The 19,694-nt window shown below is 40.0% G+C and overlaps 3 protein-coding genes and 1 long non-coding RNA gene across 4 annotated transcripts in view; 1 reads left to right on the top strand and 3 right to left on the bottom strand.

Annotated features, from left to right (window-relative positions):
* Positions 1–577: 577 nt before the first annotated feature.
* The window catches only part of LOC134818866 (E3 SUMO-protein ligase RanBP2-like), a 59,008-nt gene continuing 39,891 nt past the window's right edge, over positions 578–19,694 (bottom strand). Inside the window, exons 2-14 of the mRNA XM_063828561.1 lie at positions 6,932–7,041; positions 6,682–6,809; positions 6,286–6,522; positions 6,009–6,143; positions 5,512–5,670; positions 5,267–5,377; positions 4,554–4,731; positions 4,155–4,415; positions 3,816–3,993; positions 3,015–3,644; positions 2,561–2,727; positions 2,289–2,437; positions 578–2,157 (exon numbers count right to left, since the gene is read on the bottom strand). Of these exons, the coding sequence (XP_063684631.1) occupies positions 991–2,157; positions 2,289–2,437; positions 2,561–2,727; positions 3,015–3,644; positions 3,816–3,993; positions 4,155–4,415; positions 4,554–4,731; positions 5,267–5,377; positions 5,512–5,670; positions 6,009–6,143; positions 6,286–6,522; positions 6,682–6,809; positions 6,932–7,034 (3,603 nt within the window). The 5' untranslated portion in view covers positions 7,035–7,041 and the 3' untranslated portion in view covers positions 578–990. The remainder of the gene's footprint in view (positions 2,158–2,288; positions 2,438–2,560; positions 2,728–3,014; positions 3,645–3,815; positions 3,994–4,154; positions 4,416–4,553; positions 4,732–5,266; positions 5,378–5,511; positions 5,671–6,008; positions 6,144–6,285; positions 6,523–6,681; positions 6,810–6,931; positions 7,042–19,694) is intronic.
* On the bottom strand, positions 7,729–14,161 carry LOC134818374 (PCNA-associated factor-like). The gene is made up of 4 exons (XM_063827890.1): positions 14,110–14,161; positions 13,438–13,619; positions 8,770–8,917; positions 7,729–8,421 (listed from the first exon to the last, which is right to left on the bottom strand). The coding sequence occupies exons 1-4, from the start codon at positions 14,141–14,143 to the stop codon at positions 8,330–8,332; spliced, it is 456 nt and encodes a 151-aa protein (XP_063683960.1). The 5' UTR covers positions 14,144–14,161; the 3' UTR covers positions 7,729–8,329.
* LOC134818861 (uncharacterized) lies at positions 15,074–15,860 on the top strand. The gene is made up of 2 exons (XR_010160698.1): positions 15,074–15,390; positions 15,583–15,860. It is a non-coding gene; the product is annotated as an uncharacterized LOC134818861 (long non-coding RNA).
* Positions 19,223–19,555, bottom strand: LOC134818681 (uncharacterized). Its single transcript, XM_063828321.1, has one exon. The coding sequence runs from the start codon at positions 19,553–19,555 to the stop codon at positions 19,223–19,225; it is 333 nt and encodes a 110-aa protein (XP_063684391.1).

Raw genomic sequence — 19,694 nt, 5'->3', positions numbered from 1 at the left:
CATTATAATCCACAGATCAGGTGCCGCTAGCGGGGGTTTAACAGCTTGAGCCATTGCCAGGTTCCACCTCACAACTACTGATTATAACCGCTGGTGATAACTACTCAAACTCTTTAAACAGGAGTTGGAAACTTGCACTCGTTCACTAATTACGTCACCTTCCAAACAAACTTGTGAAACAATCTCCAACAACAAAACTACAAGCCTAGTCCAGGATACAAGCTTACAGTAGGAAAGTAAACAGAGCAACTTTACCGAGCGTCCTTACGTCAATTGTTAAGACCGGGAAATGCTCAGCACTGGCTCCTAGATACTGTTGTCATGGTAACCGTGCGCTTACTACCAATGACTCAGTTCCTGCTGCAGTTGGAGCTCCTGTACTAATGTGTCTGTGGTATCAAGATACTTTGCTTATTAATTAGCAATTACCTTAACATTACCCTAATTAACCGTCCTAATCAGTGAAATGAACTGGATTCTGAGTGGATATACTCGATTTGAAGCTTCCCTTCCAACTTGGTTTCTTGTTGATGTATTGGTGGCGACTTAAACCAATAGAAATAAAATACGAAATTTTAATAAGATAGAAATGTAATTAAAAATATCATTATTTTGTCATAGTGAATGAGAACGTCGTCTTACTTTTAACTTTAGAGTCATGATAATTTCAACTTTTAAATTAAATTCCTCCCGGGTCTCATAATTCTGGAAAATTTCTACTTAAGTAGCATGAGCAAATAAAACGAGCTATATCAGCCGAAAAGCGGCAGTATTCCCAAAACTATAGAAAAATAAATACGCCCTTTCCTGTCCAATAAAGTTAAACAACAAATTTTAAAATTGTATTTACTAGTTACTTAAAATAATGAATAATTAATTCAAATCCACAAAATCTACCTCGTCGATTAATGAACCTGCAATCATCGAAATATATATTATGTACCATCGGAATTAATCAATCTTTAATAACATTTTATCACTCGTATCGTCTCAAATTTGGAAAGATTTGAACAAATCGGCGCAGTCACTGATTTTATTAGTTAACACTTCCTTGTCCTTCTTAACAAAAGCAGATATAATTTTAGCACTGGACGGAGGGAAGTACTCCTGCCCGACAGCATGTGCCATCAATCTCAACATGTTCTCTACGTCAGACTCCGGTTTAAAGTTCTTCTTTTCGCTTTTGATGAGACCCATGGTGACGAGAAGCTCGTTGGTCAACATACTGGGACTGTTTTGAGCAAAGCAGGACGAGAGCAAACTATCTACGATCTGGTGGGATGTGTTGGTGGTTTTGTTGCTCATCACCTGGGAGAGTTTCCCGACGAAGGACGCTACGTTGCCGGGGTCAGAGCAGCCGACTGCTTCTGCGACGCTCTCTGGTTTGGTGATCTTTTCCAAGATTGCTTCAGAAGGTTCTGCTACAAACTCTGGGTAGTCGACTGTTATTTCTACCACTGCACTTGATGCTCCGACTGTTTGTACTGCTTCTAAAGCGGGAGAGTCTGCTTTTGGAACGGTGCCAAATGAGAACCCAGCAAATAGAGATGGTTTTTCTTCCTCTTTAGCAGGAGTTTTATCCACTGGGGGAGGGGTAGGCGCTGCACCTGAGCCAAATTGGAATGTGGGCGCTGCTGATGCTGGGGCGGCAGTCCCAAATGAAAACCCAGAGCTAGGAACCTCTGGAGTGGCTGCTGGTGCTGGAGTACCAAAGGAAAAGGCAGAAGCAGCTGCTGCTGGAGCTGGGACGGCTGCAGCTGTGTTGCCAAATGAGAACCCGGAAGTCGGTGGTCCGAAACTGAACCCAGACCCTCCTGTTGCTGCAGGAACTGTGGCAGCTGGGGTTCCAAATGTGAAACCTCCTATGGCAGAATTAGGCATTCCAAAATTAAACTTGGACCCGGTGCCGGAATCTGTAGTGTTGTTATCAGCTGCTTCTGGAGGAGCATCAGGGTTCGGGGTCTGACAAGCTATACACTTGTTAGCACTCTGCTCATTGGACAGATCACACGTGTTGCAGGTCCAGTTATCCTTCTGTTTTGAGAGAAATGCCGCCATGCCTCCAGCCTTAGCTGGGGCGGCAGCGGGCTCTGAGAGGTTCACTTTCTCGATAGCTTCTTCCGCTTGTTTAGCTTCTGGGTCTTCTGACAAATCCACCTGTGACGAATGTGTGTTGATATTTGAGCAATTTAAAAACAACAACAACTTATGTAATTTACAGGATTTGTAAATAACATGTAAAAGGTTGCAGATTTAGAACATTTTCGTGTTTCTCTCCCGCATCTCACCTTTCCGAGGTTATTCTGACAGTCCTCAAAAGCAGCCTTGAACTGAGCGGCCGCCTCAGCCGTTTTGAACCTTGCTGCGAGCTGCTCAAATCTCGGTTCTCCCTCCGTGAAGTCAGCAAACGTGTGCCACACCCAAAACTTGTCGTTACCTGGAAAATTTCGAGGCATAAAACTCAATTAGACGTATTGACGAAGCAACGGAATAAATAAAGCTTGTAATAATACACGAAGCAAACTGTGATTTTCTCAAGAAGAGTTTAAGTAACCCTAACCTTGGTGAGGTTTCATTTCCATCTCCGGAGTAATCAGGTGATTGCAACACAACTTTAGGATCTGCTCTCGTCTCATAAGAACCCTGCCTTTTCCCTCTTTCTTGTTCCACAATACTGATATGTCACCCAGACCCCTCTCCTTCCAGGCGCCAACATCTTTGTCAAACCTACAAGGAAAATTTATTAAGAATTCGGGAAATGGAAACTATGCTAAATAAAACAGGCATATCATTATATGCATATAATGTAAAATCGCATGGTTGCAATTAAATTCCTTTCCTGGTAAGAGCATTTTTCCTTGTCGCATCAAACGGGATCAATACAATTTTACACAAGAATACATATGCATAATGTTCTGCGTAGGAATTTCTCAGTTTCTCAATTTCTCTCTATTCAAGTCAGCCACCATTGAAATTGGCACAAGGTGCAACACAATTTGACAGCTAGTACAAACCTGTACAGTTTACAGCGGTGCGTGAACTTGGTCTCCTCGTTCTCCGTTCCTGTGTTAGTCTCCACCTTATCCAACTTCACAATGGGGTCGAACTGCACGTCTGGCTCATATGCCTCCTCTCTGTACGCGTCACCGTCACCCACTTTCACTGGAGTCTTTTGGGGAGAGGTTTTGGCGGCAAATGCAGCTTTCTCAGCATTAGCGGCCAGTGAGGCAAAGGAGAAGGGTGCAGGTGTTGCAGGTTCGGCGGGTTTCGGTGCAGCAGGTTTTGGTGCGGCTGCAGGTTCTGGTTTCTTTGTGGGAGTGGAACCCGGCTCGGGGGACTCCTCTTTCGCTTTGGTGAATGCTTCCAGAAACTCTGCGCAGATGGCAGGGGTTTTGAATCTGACTGCCAGCTGCTCAGGTTTTGGTTCTCCTTCCGAATAATCTGAACTGGTGAACCACACGAGGGATTTGTTGCTGCCAGCATTGGGTTTCATCTCTGTTTGTTTGGTGATGAGGTGGTTGCAGCAGATCTTTAGGATGATGTCTCGTCTCATGAGAAGCCGGGATTTCTTAGTGAACTTGTTTTGGAGTACCCTGATGTCTCCAACACCACGCTCTTTCCATGCTCCAACGTCCTTGTCAAACCTGGAGATATAAACAGTCAGTTCTTTAGAGTATCTTAACTTCGTATTGTGTCGAAAAGTCACATACCTTGTCAAAAATTATCATCAATTTATAATCTATATACGCCCAATAACCATGTCCGGATGTTACACAAGACATTATTCCTAGTTTAAAGGGACTAAAGTAAAACACCTGAACAGCTTGGCCCGATGTTTGTACAGTTCTTCATCATCCTCATCTCCTGTCTTCACCTCTACTTTCTCCAGATGAACAAGTGCCTCAAAGTGTACATCCTGTTCCCCTTCAGGATTGCCATCGGTCCCAGGGGCTGAGAAGAGCGCTGTACCAACCCCCTTGAACGAGTGATCAGCTGAAATATAGGTGATGAAGGTTTGATCTCTTCGTCTACAACTTACCTAATATCTACTGACTTCTAATATACATATATCTAAACTTTAAGTCTTTGAACAGTTTGCGGAGAATAATTTAATTATAGATCAGCTGAAGTTGATGAAGTATTTATCAACATACCTTCGTCCTTTTTAGCGAAGATATTAGTTCCACCCACGTTTCCAAACGAGAAGTCAGCCCCGGCCGGAGCCCCGAATCCAAATGTTTTGTTCGGATCGTCAGGTCCAACTAATTTTGGTGCAGGGGCTCCGAATACAAACGGAGCAGGAGCTGCTTTGGCTTTTTCTGGAGAGTCTTGTTTTTCTTCCTTCTCTTCTTCTTTCTCTCCTTCCTCTGCTTCTCCTTCATCGTCAGAGGGTATTCCTTCATCGTTATCGAGACCTGGTGTACAAGTTCGTTAAGTTTCAATGTCAAGTATAACAATTAGAATGAACTGCTACTTCTGGAGATGTAAAGATGGGCCACGTTCATCGTACATTCTGTCTATAAACAACTATAATGACATAAACAATCCAATACCTGGCTTCAGCAGAGAAAGTTTAGCGACTCCTAAAGCGTCGGAAACTTTCGTCTTGCCGTCATCTCCAAAGTGGTTCCCATCAAGATCTAATGTTGTAAGAGCCCCTAGTTTTGCGCAGGCTTTGGCGATAGCTTCGCCACCATCTGACTGTATTTCGTTGTAGCTGAGTATCAGTTCCTGAAATTTAGTTATGTCTTACAATTTGATTTCGGATCTATTTGACTTTTTCTGGCTAAATGCCAGTAAGTACTTCTTTCTACTGTCACGGTATAACACATAGCTTAAAAAGTGAACGCAATGCACATTAGGATGACTCAAGCAGCGTACTCACATCAAAGAATGTTTTAAACACTTAAACTCGTTTATCTCATTTAATTAATAATTAAATGTAATAATTGGCTAGCCGCTTATTCTTTCCCTCGTCAGAAATGTCGGATGACTTGCCAATTCTATAGTTTTGCCAAGAATCCAGATTACAGGATGAATGCTGCACGCACATTATTGGGCAGATTAGATAGGCTTGGTTTCAAATGTAAATGTTATACGGGGCCGGCCCACGTTTTTGGGCGGGCACATCACATGAATTCTTACAGCCAAGCAACAAAAACAGGCGTAAAGCGCGAAACGCCATTCAAAATTAAATCTTGTCATCAGTTTGTGTCGCAGCGCGCTCCATACACACAACATTTAAACCGGAACAGAAAATGGGCACCTTCAATTTAGTGAGACCCTTTATATTTTCAGCAACTGCAAGAGCTCCTTTACTCTTCACAAGACAATCACCAATGTTTAGAACCTCCAGCATCGTTGCTGAGGGAAGGGCCTGAAATAGAAGAATTGTTTGAGGAGTTAAGATGGGATTGTAAAGTTCGGCAATACAAAACCAAACGTCCAGGGGGCTGGTAATATTGAACAAAGATCAATGAAAGGAAAATGATCAGTTAATTGTAACAGTACCTCAGCAATGGCAATAGCTCCTCTAGGCGTCATAATATTGTCGTTTAGATTGAGAATCTTAAGATTTGGGCTGTGTTTGATACAGTCTGCTAGAGCTGCAATACCCTCATACTGTATACCGTTCTGGATAACTTCAATCTGTTCCAATGTACCTAGCAACTGAGGGATGAGGGTTTTAATGACATTAATTAGTTAATTAATTATTTATTAATACTAGCTTATTTTAGGGGTGAAGATGCTTCTGTCAGTTAGTTGTACTAAGAGAGATATTGACACAGCACAGCTGTGACGATAGGTATTGTTTCTGGGGTTGAAGCTGTGTCAACCGACTTTTAGTGTGAGGAGTGACGGAGTCAATATAGTCAGCTTGTTGTACTGACAAGCTAAATAGAGATATTAAACACTGCCAGTTTATTGTACTAGTAAGCTATGAAAGAGAGAACTAAAGTGCTGTTAATTGTAATAACAAGCTACTAAAAAGGTAAGTGCCGACTCACCGAGAAAGCGGCTCCCAGCGCTTTAGCACCAGGATTCTCAAGTCTGTTTCGACCAGCGATAAACGTTCTCAGATCAAGTGATTTACCCGCTTTCTTTGCTCGAGCATGGTTTGCTGTCAGACAATCCGCTATTATCTAAAAAATATGTCGAGTAAATATTAAATTAGACATTTTTAACACACAAATACTGTCTCTTTTTTTCATCAACTATCAAAACTAACCATCGACACAGCTCTAAGATCCACAATTACCCAAAAATTAAACATTAACAACTAACCACGCCACCACCACCCAGTCCGTTATTCTGGAACTTCAGCGTTTGTATAGTGTACGCTACAGGGCTAGTCAACAACCCTCTGATCGCTTCCGCACCGTCAGGACCGAACGCGTTATCAGACAGATCCAGCTCTACTAGCTGTGTGTTAGCTATTATCATGGCGCTCGAGAGGGAGCGCAGGACTGCGGGGATCTCTGAGCGGAGTCTACCTGTGAACATGTCCTTCCACAGGGCAAACTGAAAGAGGGGGTTAGCAGGGTTAGCAGGGTTGGGGGAGGGAGTAAGCAGGGTTCCGGTGTTCTTGGTAACACGTTAAATTCGGTTAAAGAATATTATTATGATGTTCTGTACTGTTTTAAAATAAATATGCTGAAAAGAAGCAGGAAATGTTCCTACCTTGAATGTAGGTCTGCTTTGTAAAGCATTAGCTATCTCCTGTGCGGCTTCAACACCGAGAGTGTTACCAGCTAGATTCAGGATCTCCATACTGGCACATGTCTCTATTGCTCTCACTATATCTTCAGCTGTAAAATTTACATCTGTTACGTTTGTAACAAAAATGAAATGTTACATTTTTGGTTGTTAGTTATGATTTTTATCAGAAGTTTGAGTTTTAACAAGCTTTGAAAAACTGCACTGTACATACCAAGCTGTGCATTGTCTAGTTTGAGGCCCTGCCCCTCGAATGAGACAATCCTGTCGTCCTTGACATTGAACTTGGCCAAGTTCGCTGCTAGATTATCGGCCATTGCTACAGCTGAGATTGTCAGGGTTGAATAACACACTTTTCAAGTTACTTTTCAAGTTACTTTTCAAGTTACTTTTCAAGATATTCATACCAACATTGAATGGATAGTTGAATATGATTAACAATACAGTTCATTAGTTTAAGTTTTTACAAAATAACATAAAATACGGATTAGCAAGATTTAGTGATCCGTGTATATCCCGGAATCTAGGATCAAACACTTTAAAACACAGATAAACACCAGAGTAATACTCTTTTTGTATGAAATAACTGTAAGTTTACTGGTTCAATTGAATAACGAAATATTTAATTGTAAAAAAGGAAGCTAATTTGATTTAAAAAGTCTTAGCATATTGGAAACTCGAACAAACAAATTCGCTGATTGGTTACAGTCATTCTGCGAAGAACAACGCACAATATCTTCACCATATCGAAACATCACTTTGTGAGCTAATTGCTAGCTATTCCTTCGTATATATAGTCTATTTATACCATGCTTAAAGAAGTATCGAGATATACCAATCTCGGGAAGGCAAATAAATAGCAGTTAAATTAGAATATTGTATAACTTTATTCAAATCAAAAAAGGGTTTATAATTTACTTTGTAAACACTATTGATTAACTTGTAATAGGATATTGACAATTAATCTGAGTATTACTCAATTAAAATATCAATCACTAGTAATATAAGGAGTTTTATTTTATTTAGCAACTACAAAATTCTAATAAGTTAAGTTTTGAATTACATAGATCTTGGTTCTATCACTATTCTCTAATAAGTAATAACTCTAAAAACTGGTTTCTGAAAACTTAGATTTTATTCAATATCGCAAAAGAAATATAAAAATAACCAGTAAAATGGTAGTTATTATAATCAGTAAGTTATTCAAGAAAATAATCAATTGTAAAAACAGCGATTGATGCAAAAAACAATTATGTAAATAGAAATGTAATTTATTAGTTAATAAATTAATTAAAAATGTAGATTTGTGGTTTGATATATTCAACGGGACAACGTTCTGTCAGTTATGAAAAATTCAATGATTCTAATGTCGATTATAACTTTATAAAGTAATGATCGATAAGAAAATAGGAGTTAGTTTCCATATCAAACCGAATAATTTCATAGAGTACGGTAATAAGTTAGTCAAAAATGTCACAATTCAGGTAAATATTTTAATAGAATTCCGTTCCGTACATAACGATGTCAAGGATCCGAAATCATGTGTTTCAACCCGAAAGCAACCATATAGCATGTAGCCACGACACCCCACACAAGTCGTATAGCCTTGTAGCTACATTCTGGAGCTGGGGCCAGGTTGTTCACCATCATCACTCCCCGCACTACAAACACTACCGCTACTACTGGGACCACTCTCTTCGGCATCTGAGGGGTTTAAAGGTAAGTGTACTCAACTCAACTCAGGTGAACACTGAATATTTTACATAAATGTGGATTTTGGTGGCCTAGCAATTCTGTCGGTCCCTATAAAGCTATAACACATTATCAGTCATCAGTCATTTGGTCAGCCAGTCGATAGGTTTAGTTGTAAAAACCGGTGGAACATGCTGTGTAATTAATATTTGATGGGCTGACTGATGACTGAAAACAACTGTTAAATTTCAAGTCTCACAGAAATGAACCACAGACTAACTGACTGTATATTAAATAAAACCTAAATTACACTTAAAATGTTAACTTGAATTAAACTTGATATATCCACCAATTAGTTACCGAATATGCTAAGAACAGTAGCAGTGATGGGAGCCTCATTGAGATCTATAGTATGAGTACTGCTCTGAGAACACACCGCCTCCCCTTCCTCAGTTACACTGTCTGAGTCTTCTCCTAGCTTTGTTATTTTAGTTTCCACCTCCTTCTTCTGAAGGGGTTAGTTAGGTTAGGTTACTATACCGTTTAGGTTACTGTTTTAGGTGGAATGACCAGTGATGACGTCAGGCACATCAGCAGAAGCAGGGAGACACAGATTACCCCTGCTGCAGCATCTAACCCTCTACTCATCGTCCCTAAGTTGATCCCTCTCTCACTCATTCTAGCCCTTGCAACATTCAATGTTCGTGGGCTGAGCAAAGAAGTAGACCAACATATATTAGGACGTGACTGTACTCAATATAAATTAGACGTTATAGCCCTTCAAGAAACTAAGATCACTCAGCCATCTGAAGCAATGTTACCCTGTGGCAATAAGTTGATTATCATTGAACAAAAGGATGCCTGTTATGCAGGACTGGGGTTTGTGGTATCAAAGCGGCTAGTACCGTACATTGTTCAATATCATCGTGTTAGTGACCGTGTTGCGTGGATAGATTTTAGATTGCCTGTAAAGCACGGTGAACCCGTCATGTTTAGAGCCGTCAATGTGTACTGCCCAACCAACACCAAATCAGAACTCAGACCAGAAATTGTCAGGAAATTGTACAAGCAAGTCAGTTCAGCTATTGTCGTTCCTTCAAGACACGAGTTGTTTGTGATGGGAGATTTCAACGGTAGGCTGGGTAAGCTTGATGACTCAGACTATGTAAATGGTGTGTCAGATTATGTCGGCAGGCACGGTATGGGTAAAAGGAATCACAACGGTCACTACCTTCTCAACTTCATGTGTAGAAACGACTTGTTTGCTGCTAATACTGCTTTCCTTCACCGTGCGAGTCATCGGACCACTTACGAGGGTTTGGTTAATGTCAAAGGTCAGTCTGGTAAAAAGCGTAAAGTGTTTACTCAGATAGATTATATTCTTTGTAAAAGAAGAAGTAAATGTCTGCTCAGAGATGCTAGGTCGCACAACGGTATGGTGTTTAGTTCTGACCATAGGCTTGTAATATGTACGATTGAATTGTCTAAACGCCCCCTGTTCTACGCTAAAGCTCCTAAACGTCCTAAAATGTTTGACACTCGCAGGCTCACATCAGACCCCGATTGTAAACGAATGTATGAACATGACATTGCTAGTAGACTTTCTACTGTAATACCCTCAGGTGATCCCAACAAGGACTTTGCAGTAGTACTGGGTGAAGTTCATAAGTCAGCTGCTGAGACCCTAGGCTACAGGAAGGCTAAGAATAAGTGCTTCTTCTCTAATGACCCTACTGTTGTTGCCCTAGTCGCAGAACGACACGATATACGCCTCGCCCTGGCAAGCACCAACAAGCCCTGTGATAGCTCTGTACTGCGAGGACGGAGAAATAAGCTCGGTAAAGACATCAAAAAGAGACTGAAGGAGCTAGAGTGTGCTAAGGCTGACCAGTTAGCTGAAGAAATTTCATCAACTGACAACACGCGTCAAATGTTCGAAGCTGTGAGATCCTTAGCTAAGACCAAAGAGACAAAGCCTATAGTTGTCCACAATAAGGATGGGTACCCCATTGGTACAGACCTCGCTAAAGCTGAAGTACTCCGCGATTGGTATGAAGAACAGCTGACTGGAGATGAACCTGCCCTTGATCCGTTTGAAGGTCCCCCTTCTCCCCTCGACTGCCCTATCACAGAATATGAGGTAAAAACCGCTGCTAAACGCCTCAAGAACGGCAAAGCCAATGGACCTGACAATACCCCCAATGAGCTCCTCAAGTATGGTGGGAGTGCGCTATGTGTCCATTACGCCAAAATCATCAACACCTACTTTGAAGAGAACCTGTTCCTTGACGCTGTCGGAGAATGTTTCATCACCCCTCTTCAAAAGCCTGGCAAGACTCCTGGTGAACTGAAAAGCCTCAGACCCCTGACATTATGTAACTGTGCTCGTAAGCTGCTATCCCTCATTACACTCAGGAGAATTGAAGCAAAGGTAGACGCTTACACAGGTCCACGGCAAGCTGCCTACAAGCAGAAGAGAAGCTGTGGAGACCTGGTATGGTGTCACCGTATGTTGATCAGCATCGTAAAAGAAAGAGAGTGGTCTTTCCACAAGATGGGCCTAGACATGTCCAGTGCCTTCGATACTATCAGTAGGCAGACTGTGCTCAACCTCCTAGAGGACGCAGGGTGCACAAGAGATGAGATCAGACTATATAGTGACAAGTCACTATAAAGTGCTTGTCATTATATAGTGTTGTCATTATATAGTGCGGGAATCATCTTCTTCAGGCATGCCGCTAGGACTAATCCTAGTGAGATTCCTCCTGAGCAACACCAAGATCAAGGTGCGAGTCAACAACGCTACCTCCCTTGAATTCATCAGCACCAATGGAGGACCCCAAGGTGATAGTGTTTCAGGCCTCTGTTTCACAATCACTCTAGCAGCAGCCTCTCGAAGATGGTACGAACAGCACGAGTGGCTGCTACTTCCACTTCAAACAGGAGGAACTTCGCTCGCTTCGACCTTGTTCCTAAAAGTAGAATTAAAGAAAAGTAAGGAAAAGTCGATATAAGATAAACTTGTCACTATATAGTGTTGTCATTATATAGTGCGTTTTGCAGACTATATAATGACAAAGATCAGCTGTCATTATAAAGTGCTTGTCATTATATAGTGTTGTCATTATATAGTGTGATTACCGAAGAAGATGCCTACTCTGATGACATCGACTATCTTGGTGAAGACAAAGATGCTCTAGAAGCCCTCCTCCCTGTCGCTACTAAGGTGTTCAAAGAGTGGAATCTGAATATTAATGAATCAAAGACAGAGTTTGTACACGTCTACATAGCTGGGAAAGATGAGGTCATGGATGATGGTAAACCCCTTAGAATGAATGAAGAATGGTGCAGTAGCAAGTTGTTGGGTTCTCTGCTAGAAAGTAGGAAAGATGTCACCAGAAGAATCATGTTAGCCAATGTAGCATTCCAGAACTTCAAGAAGGTCTGGTGCCAGAGTAAGATCCCCCTACAGAAGAAGCTGAAGGTCTATGAGGCCCAAGTAGTATCTATCCTCATGTATAACTCTAGTTGCTGGGGAATGCCTAAATCGTACTGGGACAAACTAGATGCATGTCACCGTAACCACCTCAGAAAGATCATGAATGTCAGCTGGCCATGCAGTATGATGTCCAAAGATACCCTATACAAACAGAGTAACTCTACCCCTATGTCTGAGCGTGCTGAGTTATCTAGGTGGAAGATGCTAGGACACATACTGAGGAGCGATGAAAGATCACCAGCTCAAGCTGCGCTGTGCTTTGCTGTCGAGATGTGTAGTGAAGTCGGTAGACTCGGGGCTCACAGACGTAACCTCCTACACCACCTGAAGGTTGACCTCTGGAAGCGTTTCATCTTGCTGGAGTCGTATGATGATATTCTTCATTTGAGAGAACTTGCTAGTAACCGTGGTTATTGGAGTAAATTGTTCGACTTTATACTTGAATACAAGTCAATTTGACTTTTGGGACATATAATCTTACAAAGGATCACGTTTAGGTTCTAAATTATTTTAGGATTGTTGACATTTGTAAGATTGACATGTTTGATAATAATTAGGTTACTATACCGTTTAGGTTACAATACTGTTTAGGTCACTGTTAAGGTTACTGTTTCACACATAAAGATCGGTATTAAATAAGCTGAAAAGCTAAAAATCATGGCTAATTATAGGCTTATTATTGGCAGTTGCTGCTTTTTTATGTAAACTTTGTAGTTAAGGGGGCCGGGGGGGGGGGGGGGGGGGTCTTCATCAAAATTATCTCGAAATCGACTTTATAGTTGTTTCTGATAGAGGGGAGTGATATCTATCAGCTGCTTTTAGTCCCATGGAAAAATATTGTTCCTAGCCGAAATTATCGCTGGTCAAAGGTCAGCGCTTATGTGTAATTGTATTGCGCGAGCGATTTTCAATCGCGCGTTCTGAAAATCGAGTCTAAAAATCTATCTTCTCCTACATTTTTTGAGCAATCACCCTCAAACTTTCAGGATATGTTCTTTGGATCAGTAAGAAGAGAACTCTAGAGCCAGAATTTTGAGATAGGCCTTTAAAGATTTTTAATCCGATTTTGAAATTCTTGGACCTCTAAAAATTAAGGTCCAAGAATTTCAAAATCGAATTAAAAATCTTTAAAGGCCTATCTCAAAATTCTGGCTCTAGAGTTCTCTTCTTACTGATCCTAAGAACATATCCTGAAAGTTTGAGGGTGATTGCTCAAAAAATGTAGGATGAGATAGATTTTTAGACTCGATTTTCAGAACGCGCGATTGAAAATCGCTCGCGCAATACAATTACACATAAGCGCTGACCTTTGACCAGCGATAATTTCGGCTAGGAACAATATTTTTCCATGGGACCAAAAGCAGCTGAAAGATATCACTCCCCTCTATCAGAAACAACTATGAAGTCGATTTCGAGAGAATTTTGTGAAGACCCCCCCCGGCCCCCTTAAGCTATATAGTACAGGGAACAAGAAGGAATCTCAATTTAGCCTCAACATTAAAATACACTGGCACAGGTATAATACTCACAAAGAAGCAGGTAATGCCCTTCTGCCACTTGGGGGCATCCCACTGAGTAGCTGCGTTACCCCCACTAGCTCTAGATTTAGCTTTACCCGCTCTACCAGGAGAGAAAACAGAGGAGACAGCTGCACTGGAGGAGGAGGAGGAGGAGCAGCCTACTGATTTCCGGGGAGCTTTAGCTGCTACCGCTGGGAGGGGATGGAGGTTTTAGGAGAGGTTTTGTGGGTTATTTGCTTTTTAATATAAAGAGTTCTATACTTGGAAGATAATGATTCATAATCGTCTCAGTTAAAAGTGTGAACCAGCCTTTTACACGGAATTGTGTGAAAGTGATTTGAGAACTGAGTAAAGTGGCACACATCCATTTTGAAGGGTATGTTCTATAATATTGTAGTGAAGGTAATATATCTGATGTACAAGTCTGTTATAATATCATTTCTTAAAAAGTGGCCTTTTGAGGTGAACATGACATCGCTGTTCTCATGTGCATGCCCTGTTGTTAGTAAAGACGATGTGAGTATGTGACAATGATTTCAAAGCGCTGACGGTGTTCACTAACAAACCAACATTCGCCTCATGAAACCCAAACTAATGAACACGTAACCACGTAACATGTAGTTATTGACATGATAACTATGTGACCAGCCTGCATTAGTGATGGAGCTTTGATGTTATTACCTTTGCGTTGCCCTCCTGCCATAGTCCTGACCATTTTGTCTTGATTTCCTTCCTAAAAATTGTAAATTAGTTAATAGTCAGTGTAAGTTTTATCACAAGAGTTATACACAATTACATTGACATTGTGTTAATATTTCTCTAAATTGTATAATATTTAACCCAGAAATTACCATCACCAACACGCCAAGAGGGGCTATTATAATTGAAATAATCCTAGAAACTGGGGACCGTAATTTCACATTATTTACTGCACAAACTCCAATGTTTATTTCAGCGTGTTCAGCCATCCGTGAAATTTAAGTAAACTATTTCACCACTGATATAGTTCTCAGTCCCCACAGTTACTTTCAGCAATTACCATATATTGAGTGATGATCAAACAAATTCCGCTAATTCCGCCTGGAAAGATGGCAGACCAAACACATGAGATAAAGGGTGGTGTGCAATGTTCATTTGTTAGCTCTCTTTGCAGCACTTTAAAGGGTGGTGTGCAATGTTAGCACTAGCGGCAGCAGCACTCGGCTCTTTGCAGCACTTTAAAGGGTGGGACTTTCTGCTTGATCCGCTGTGGATCCCTAGTTATTATTATCTCTAGTTATTAGTTGTGGTGTACGTCTATTGATTATTCTAGCAGAGTTTCTGTAAGGTGCCATTGTTACGCAATGAGCCAGGAGCCTTTACTGTATTAACTTAACTTGTTTTAAACTTAATATTATTTGTCGTGTTAACTGTTAATATAATGAAGTTGTAATAGAGCCGCTCCGCCCTTTGGTTGCGAATTCCATTACAAAATCAATCACATGGATTAAAAGTTAGTGACCAGATGTTGAATTTCGGCCGAGTGATCTGAGAAACGTTCAGACTTGACAGACTTCTAGCAATTTAACTTTCATTATTTTCTAGTCGTATTGCGTGACTTGGAGAAGTTAGAATGTTGACTGTCAGAAAAACTTGAAACAGATGTGCCCATGGCCATAACGGATCGTATATTCTACAGCTTTTAGTCTGATATTCTATCAACTGTGGCACTTATTGATTTCTTACTAATTATTTTATCTGCATAAACTCACAGCAGCAATGAGATACGCTATCTTCACCATACTCTTAGCAACCCTCCTACACGTCGCTACTTCCAACCCTCAATGCAGTAAGAAAAGCCTCAAGTGTAGGAGCACACTGGCAAGGAACTATATGGGATGTCTAGTGAAGGGGTTCAAGTCTAAACGTCATTGCCAGCCTCCTACAGTAATGAACCTGCCTTTTGAATCAGACTGTTGCACGGTGAGTCAACTTATTATCTACGATTTATCTATTTCATTATTTAGATCTAGTAAATCATTTTATAACGTTACAGCTAAACTACGAAAATTCAAGTTTACATTTTCCTTATTTGCTAACTTTTGTTGAACTGTTCCAATTTATTCAATTTATTGAACATCAAGGCAAATTTGCTAACTCTCATATCAATCCCAGATCATTGAGAAGAAACTGTTCAAGTGTATGGACAAAGGACAGGTTACGTTTAACTGCAACGCCTACAAGGATGAGAAAGAAGATTATTAATCTTAGAAGATATCCCAAGCAGAGTTTAAAGTAGTATCACCTTGCCATGATCTTAAACTGGAAATTGTGAGACTTGCTGGAAATGTGATTCAATTGTTACAACTTTATTTAATATTTTGACTCGTTTATTAAATGGTTTTCAGTGTTACACAATATGATATTTTTTAACAATTGCATTTAATAGACAATGTATCGCATTTTTATTTTTATGGCCTTATAATAATTGATAAGAATTCAGGAATTTTTGCCGTTCTTGCTCCTAAAATTTCACTAATTCAACAATTAAATTCTTACTGTTTTCAAAAAAACCTCCAGCCATCTGAGAATTTCTCAAAACTCAAAAAATTAAAAATGAAGCATAAAATGTCTCATGATTCACCAATTCCGGCAATATTAACAACCGATCGCGATGAAGCGTATCACAGTCACCATCTGGTTGTAAACATGACGATATCTTATAAGGCACGTGACACTCTCATACGTAAAACTAAATTGCGTAGCTCAACCGCCAGCTGCACTATTGGAGATATTATTTTTCCAAGTCGTTCATTTCAGTGCACAATTTGTTTTGTTAGCGGTAGCACACATATCTTTTATCTTCATTATTCTATTCTACATTTTAAAGACTCTAACTGCAGTGATCTTAGGAATAAGGTTGCTTTTCGCGAGATAACGTTTGGTTAAAGATGGTTATTGATCTTTATAGTGCCATTCATCTGTATTTGCTTACTAAACACATTTGTGTTGCACAAGTTAAATAATTGAAATACAATTTCGTAATATCGATACAATCGAACCCTAATTTATGGTGCCTTGATTCACCGTGAACCTCGATTTATCGGGAAACTCTGCTAGTCTTCTTACCGCCTCTAGTCTTAATATCCGAAGAGTACTGGTACAGTTAGTGTATCTTAATTCGTCAATAAGTTTTAATTTAGACTTGATAATCACAGGTGCCTAGCGGCTAGCAATGAACCAAGCTATCTTCATCCTGCTTGTAGCTGTAATGTTACACACCGCTATATCCAACTCACAATGCAGTAATAGCAACCTCAAGTGTAAGAGCACACTGGCTAGGAACTATATGGGATGTCTAGTGAAGGGGTTCAAGTCTAAGCAAAAGTGCCAGCCTACTACTGTAATGGACCTGCCCTACGATACAGAGTGTTGCACGGTGAGTTTGTTTGATATCTAGATGTTGTGGTGTACACTTCACTGTTTAGTTACGGGGTTGACATTCCATGGAAAGTAACATTTGTATCTTTATAGTTGCCATATTGTGGTTGTTTTGATGACTTGTCTAAATGCTAAAGTGACATTTACAATACAAGTTTTATTCTGCGATCATCTTACAATAAATTTCAATTTTACATATTTTAAGATTAGAAATCCGCTGACTTTCCGAACCATTTCAGATGATAGAAAAGAAGCTGTTCAAGTGTGTAAAACAAGGAAAAGTTGATTTTGATTGCAAGAAGTACAGAGATGCCAAAGAAGACATCTCAAACCAAATTTAAAATTTCCTAGCTTTTAACCATGAACATTGAAAATGTAACGAGAAACTCCTAGGCATTTGAGATTAGATTGTAATTATTTGAGATCTTTTTAAAATGATTTAAGTTATTCCAAAATGAAATGTTCATCGTTCATACAGGCTCCTCTCTGCACTCATGTCAATAAGTTTTATTTACAATATCGATAGCCAGGTTATTCCTTTACCATTCGTATTACTTCTATACGAACAAAGGCAAAGATTCGGGAAGAGGTTCGAATCAAAAATTCAAATTCAGCATAACCGATCACGAGGGGAGTATCCAATGGTGAAAGATTGTGAAAAAAATTGGGTTTCTCTCAAGAGTGAATTCTCATATGTTTATTAAGATTACTCGCTTGTTTTGTAGCAAATGAACACTCAGAACATTTGAAGGGTTTCTCACCTGAGTGAGTTCTCATATGTATAGTAAGATTACTTGCTTGTTTTGCAGCAAATGAACACTCAGAACACTTGAAGGGTTTCTCTCCAGAGTGTGTTCTCATATGTCTAATAAGATCACCTGCTTGTCTTGCAGCAAATGAACACTCGGAACATTTGAAGGGTTTCTCACCTGAGTGAGTTCTCATATGTACAGTAAGATGACTTGCATGTTTTGCAGCATATGAACAATGAGAACACTTGAAGGGTTTCTCACCTGAGTGAGTTCTCATATGTACAGTGAGATGACCTGCTAGTCTTGTAGCATATGAACACTCTGAACACTTGAAGGGTTTCTCACCTGAGTGAGTTCTCATATGTCTAGTAAGATGACCTGCATGTTTTGCAGCAAATGAACACTCTGAACATTTGAATGGTCTCACAGGCGGAATCTTACTAGGAGACAGAGCTAACGTCCTCTGAGGATCTGTTCCACTCAAGTTATCTGAAGTATCAAAGTAGTCAGGTACTACTGGGCTGCTATGATCATGGTGCTGCCTTACATGTTCTATTAACTGAGTGTCTGAGTAAACATGTTCAGCACAAACTGGACAGATAAAAATAGATGGTTCATCTGATTCAGTTTTCAGTTCTTGTTTTATTGTACAGTTTGAATATGTATTATGTTCTTTGATGTGCTCAACAAAGTAGTCTTCTGAAAAGTAATGTGCTCCACACATTGGGCAGAGGAAACCGTTTGACTTTTTTGGGTTCTCCACTTGCTCTGATTTGATCTCTTGCTTATAGTCTTGAGACATTCTGAGGTATTGAAATATAAGAGATATATAAAACTTACATTTATTTTAAATTCGATCATGAAGGAATTTGGAATTGATAGTTATGTGCATTATCCAATGAAAATCACAAATATTTGCCCAGTTAAACCGGGGGTATCCAATGCAAATGGTGAAAAATGGTGTAAAATGGTGAATGATTTGTATGGTGAATCGGTTTTCCAAATTGTAAAATTTCACCATTTTTCACCATTTTTCACCATTGGATACCCCCCGATCACGAGGAACAAAGTTTAGGACCTAATGGCAATGCATTTCATATAAAATTCTGGCTCGAGGTGAGCTTAAAAGTATTTCATATTATGTTTTATTCCTATTCTTATTTCATCAACTGCAACCCGATGTCAAGCTGTGAATTTCCCAGATCAGAGGGTATGGTTAAATAAAAAATGAATCAATAACAATACTGCAGATGACAAACAATAAATATCGTACCATCATGTTTCTTCAATTTCAACAAATAAAAATTTGAACTGACCTGATGCGGACCTCGTTATAAAAACCTTTCTAAAATAAACATCATTAACAGCCGCACTTTCAAAGATATCTGATTTATAAGCTCCTAATCCATAAATTATTCAAGTATGAAAATAAATTCGCCCAAGCTCTTTTCAAAAAAGCGAAAATCAAAAAAGGAACTGATAAATAGGAGGAAACTGCTCCTGGCTCCAGCAGATCAGAAATTTAAACGGAGCAAAGTGATAGCCTACCCGATATTAAGCAGAGTGCAGTAATCAACTCTTTATCTCCAAACAAAGCAGCAATTTCAAAACACCAGCCGCCTCTAACAGTTGACTAAATAAACAAGTGCTGACTTAACATCCCCCTTGTGATCTCTCAAACACTTCTCAGCAACAGTAACAGAGACCATCATCTCACTTGCTATCATATCAATATCTTCTTTATTCAGTTTTATCTTGATCTGTGCCTCTGCGTTGTTGTGGTTGCTGATCAGCATGGAAGTATCGATGGCACCAACATCCACTTCTTCGTCTCGGAAGTCTCTGATTCCTTCGAGGTCAGATCTGCCGGCGTCGTGCTGTTTTGGTTTTGCTTGTCTGACGGCGTTGTCTTCTTCGTCGTCACTGGCATGGTCGGCCGGCCGTTCGTTTGCCATGTCTAGTGTTTTTAGTTCAATTAGCGACTGTCGAACTTGCAAATATAGGCTAATTAAATTTAGCCTGACCTAAAATTCCAAAAGTTTAACGTGAAAGAAATGGAAGTGTCTATTTGGACTTTGGTAACGGTATGGTCTA

The sequence above is a fragment of the Bolinopsis microptera genome, chromosome 7, assembly GCF_026151205.1.
Source record: "Bolinopsis microptera isolate Bmic1 chromosome 7, MBARI_Bmic_1.0, whole genome shotgun sequence".
Classification (NCBI taxonomy): domain Eukaryota; kingdom Metazoa; phylum Ctenophora; class Tentaculata; order Lobata; family Bolinopsidae; genus Bolinopsis; species Bolinopsis microptera.
The sequence above is the reverse complement of the archived record's forward strand: the minus strand, read 5'-3'. Positions and strand labels throughout refer to the sequence as shown.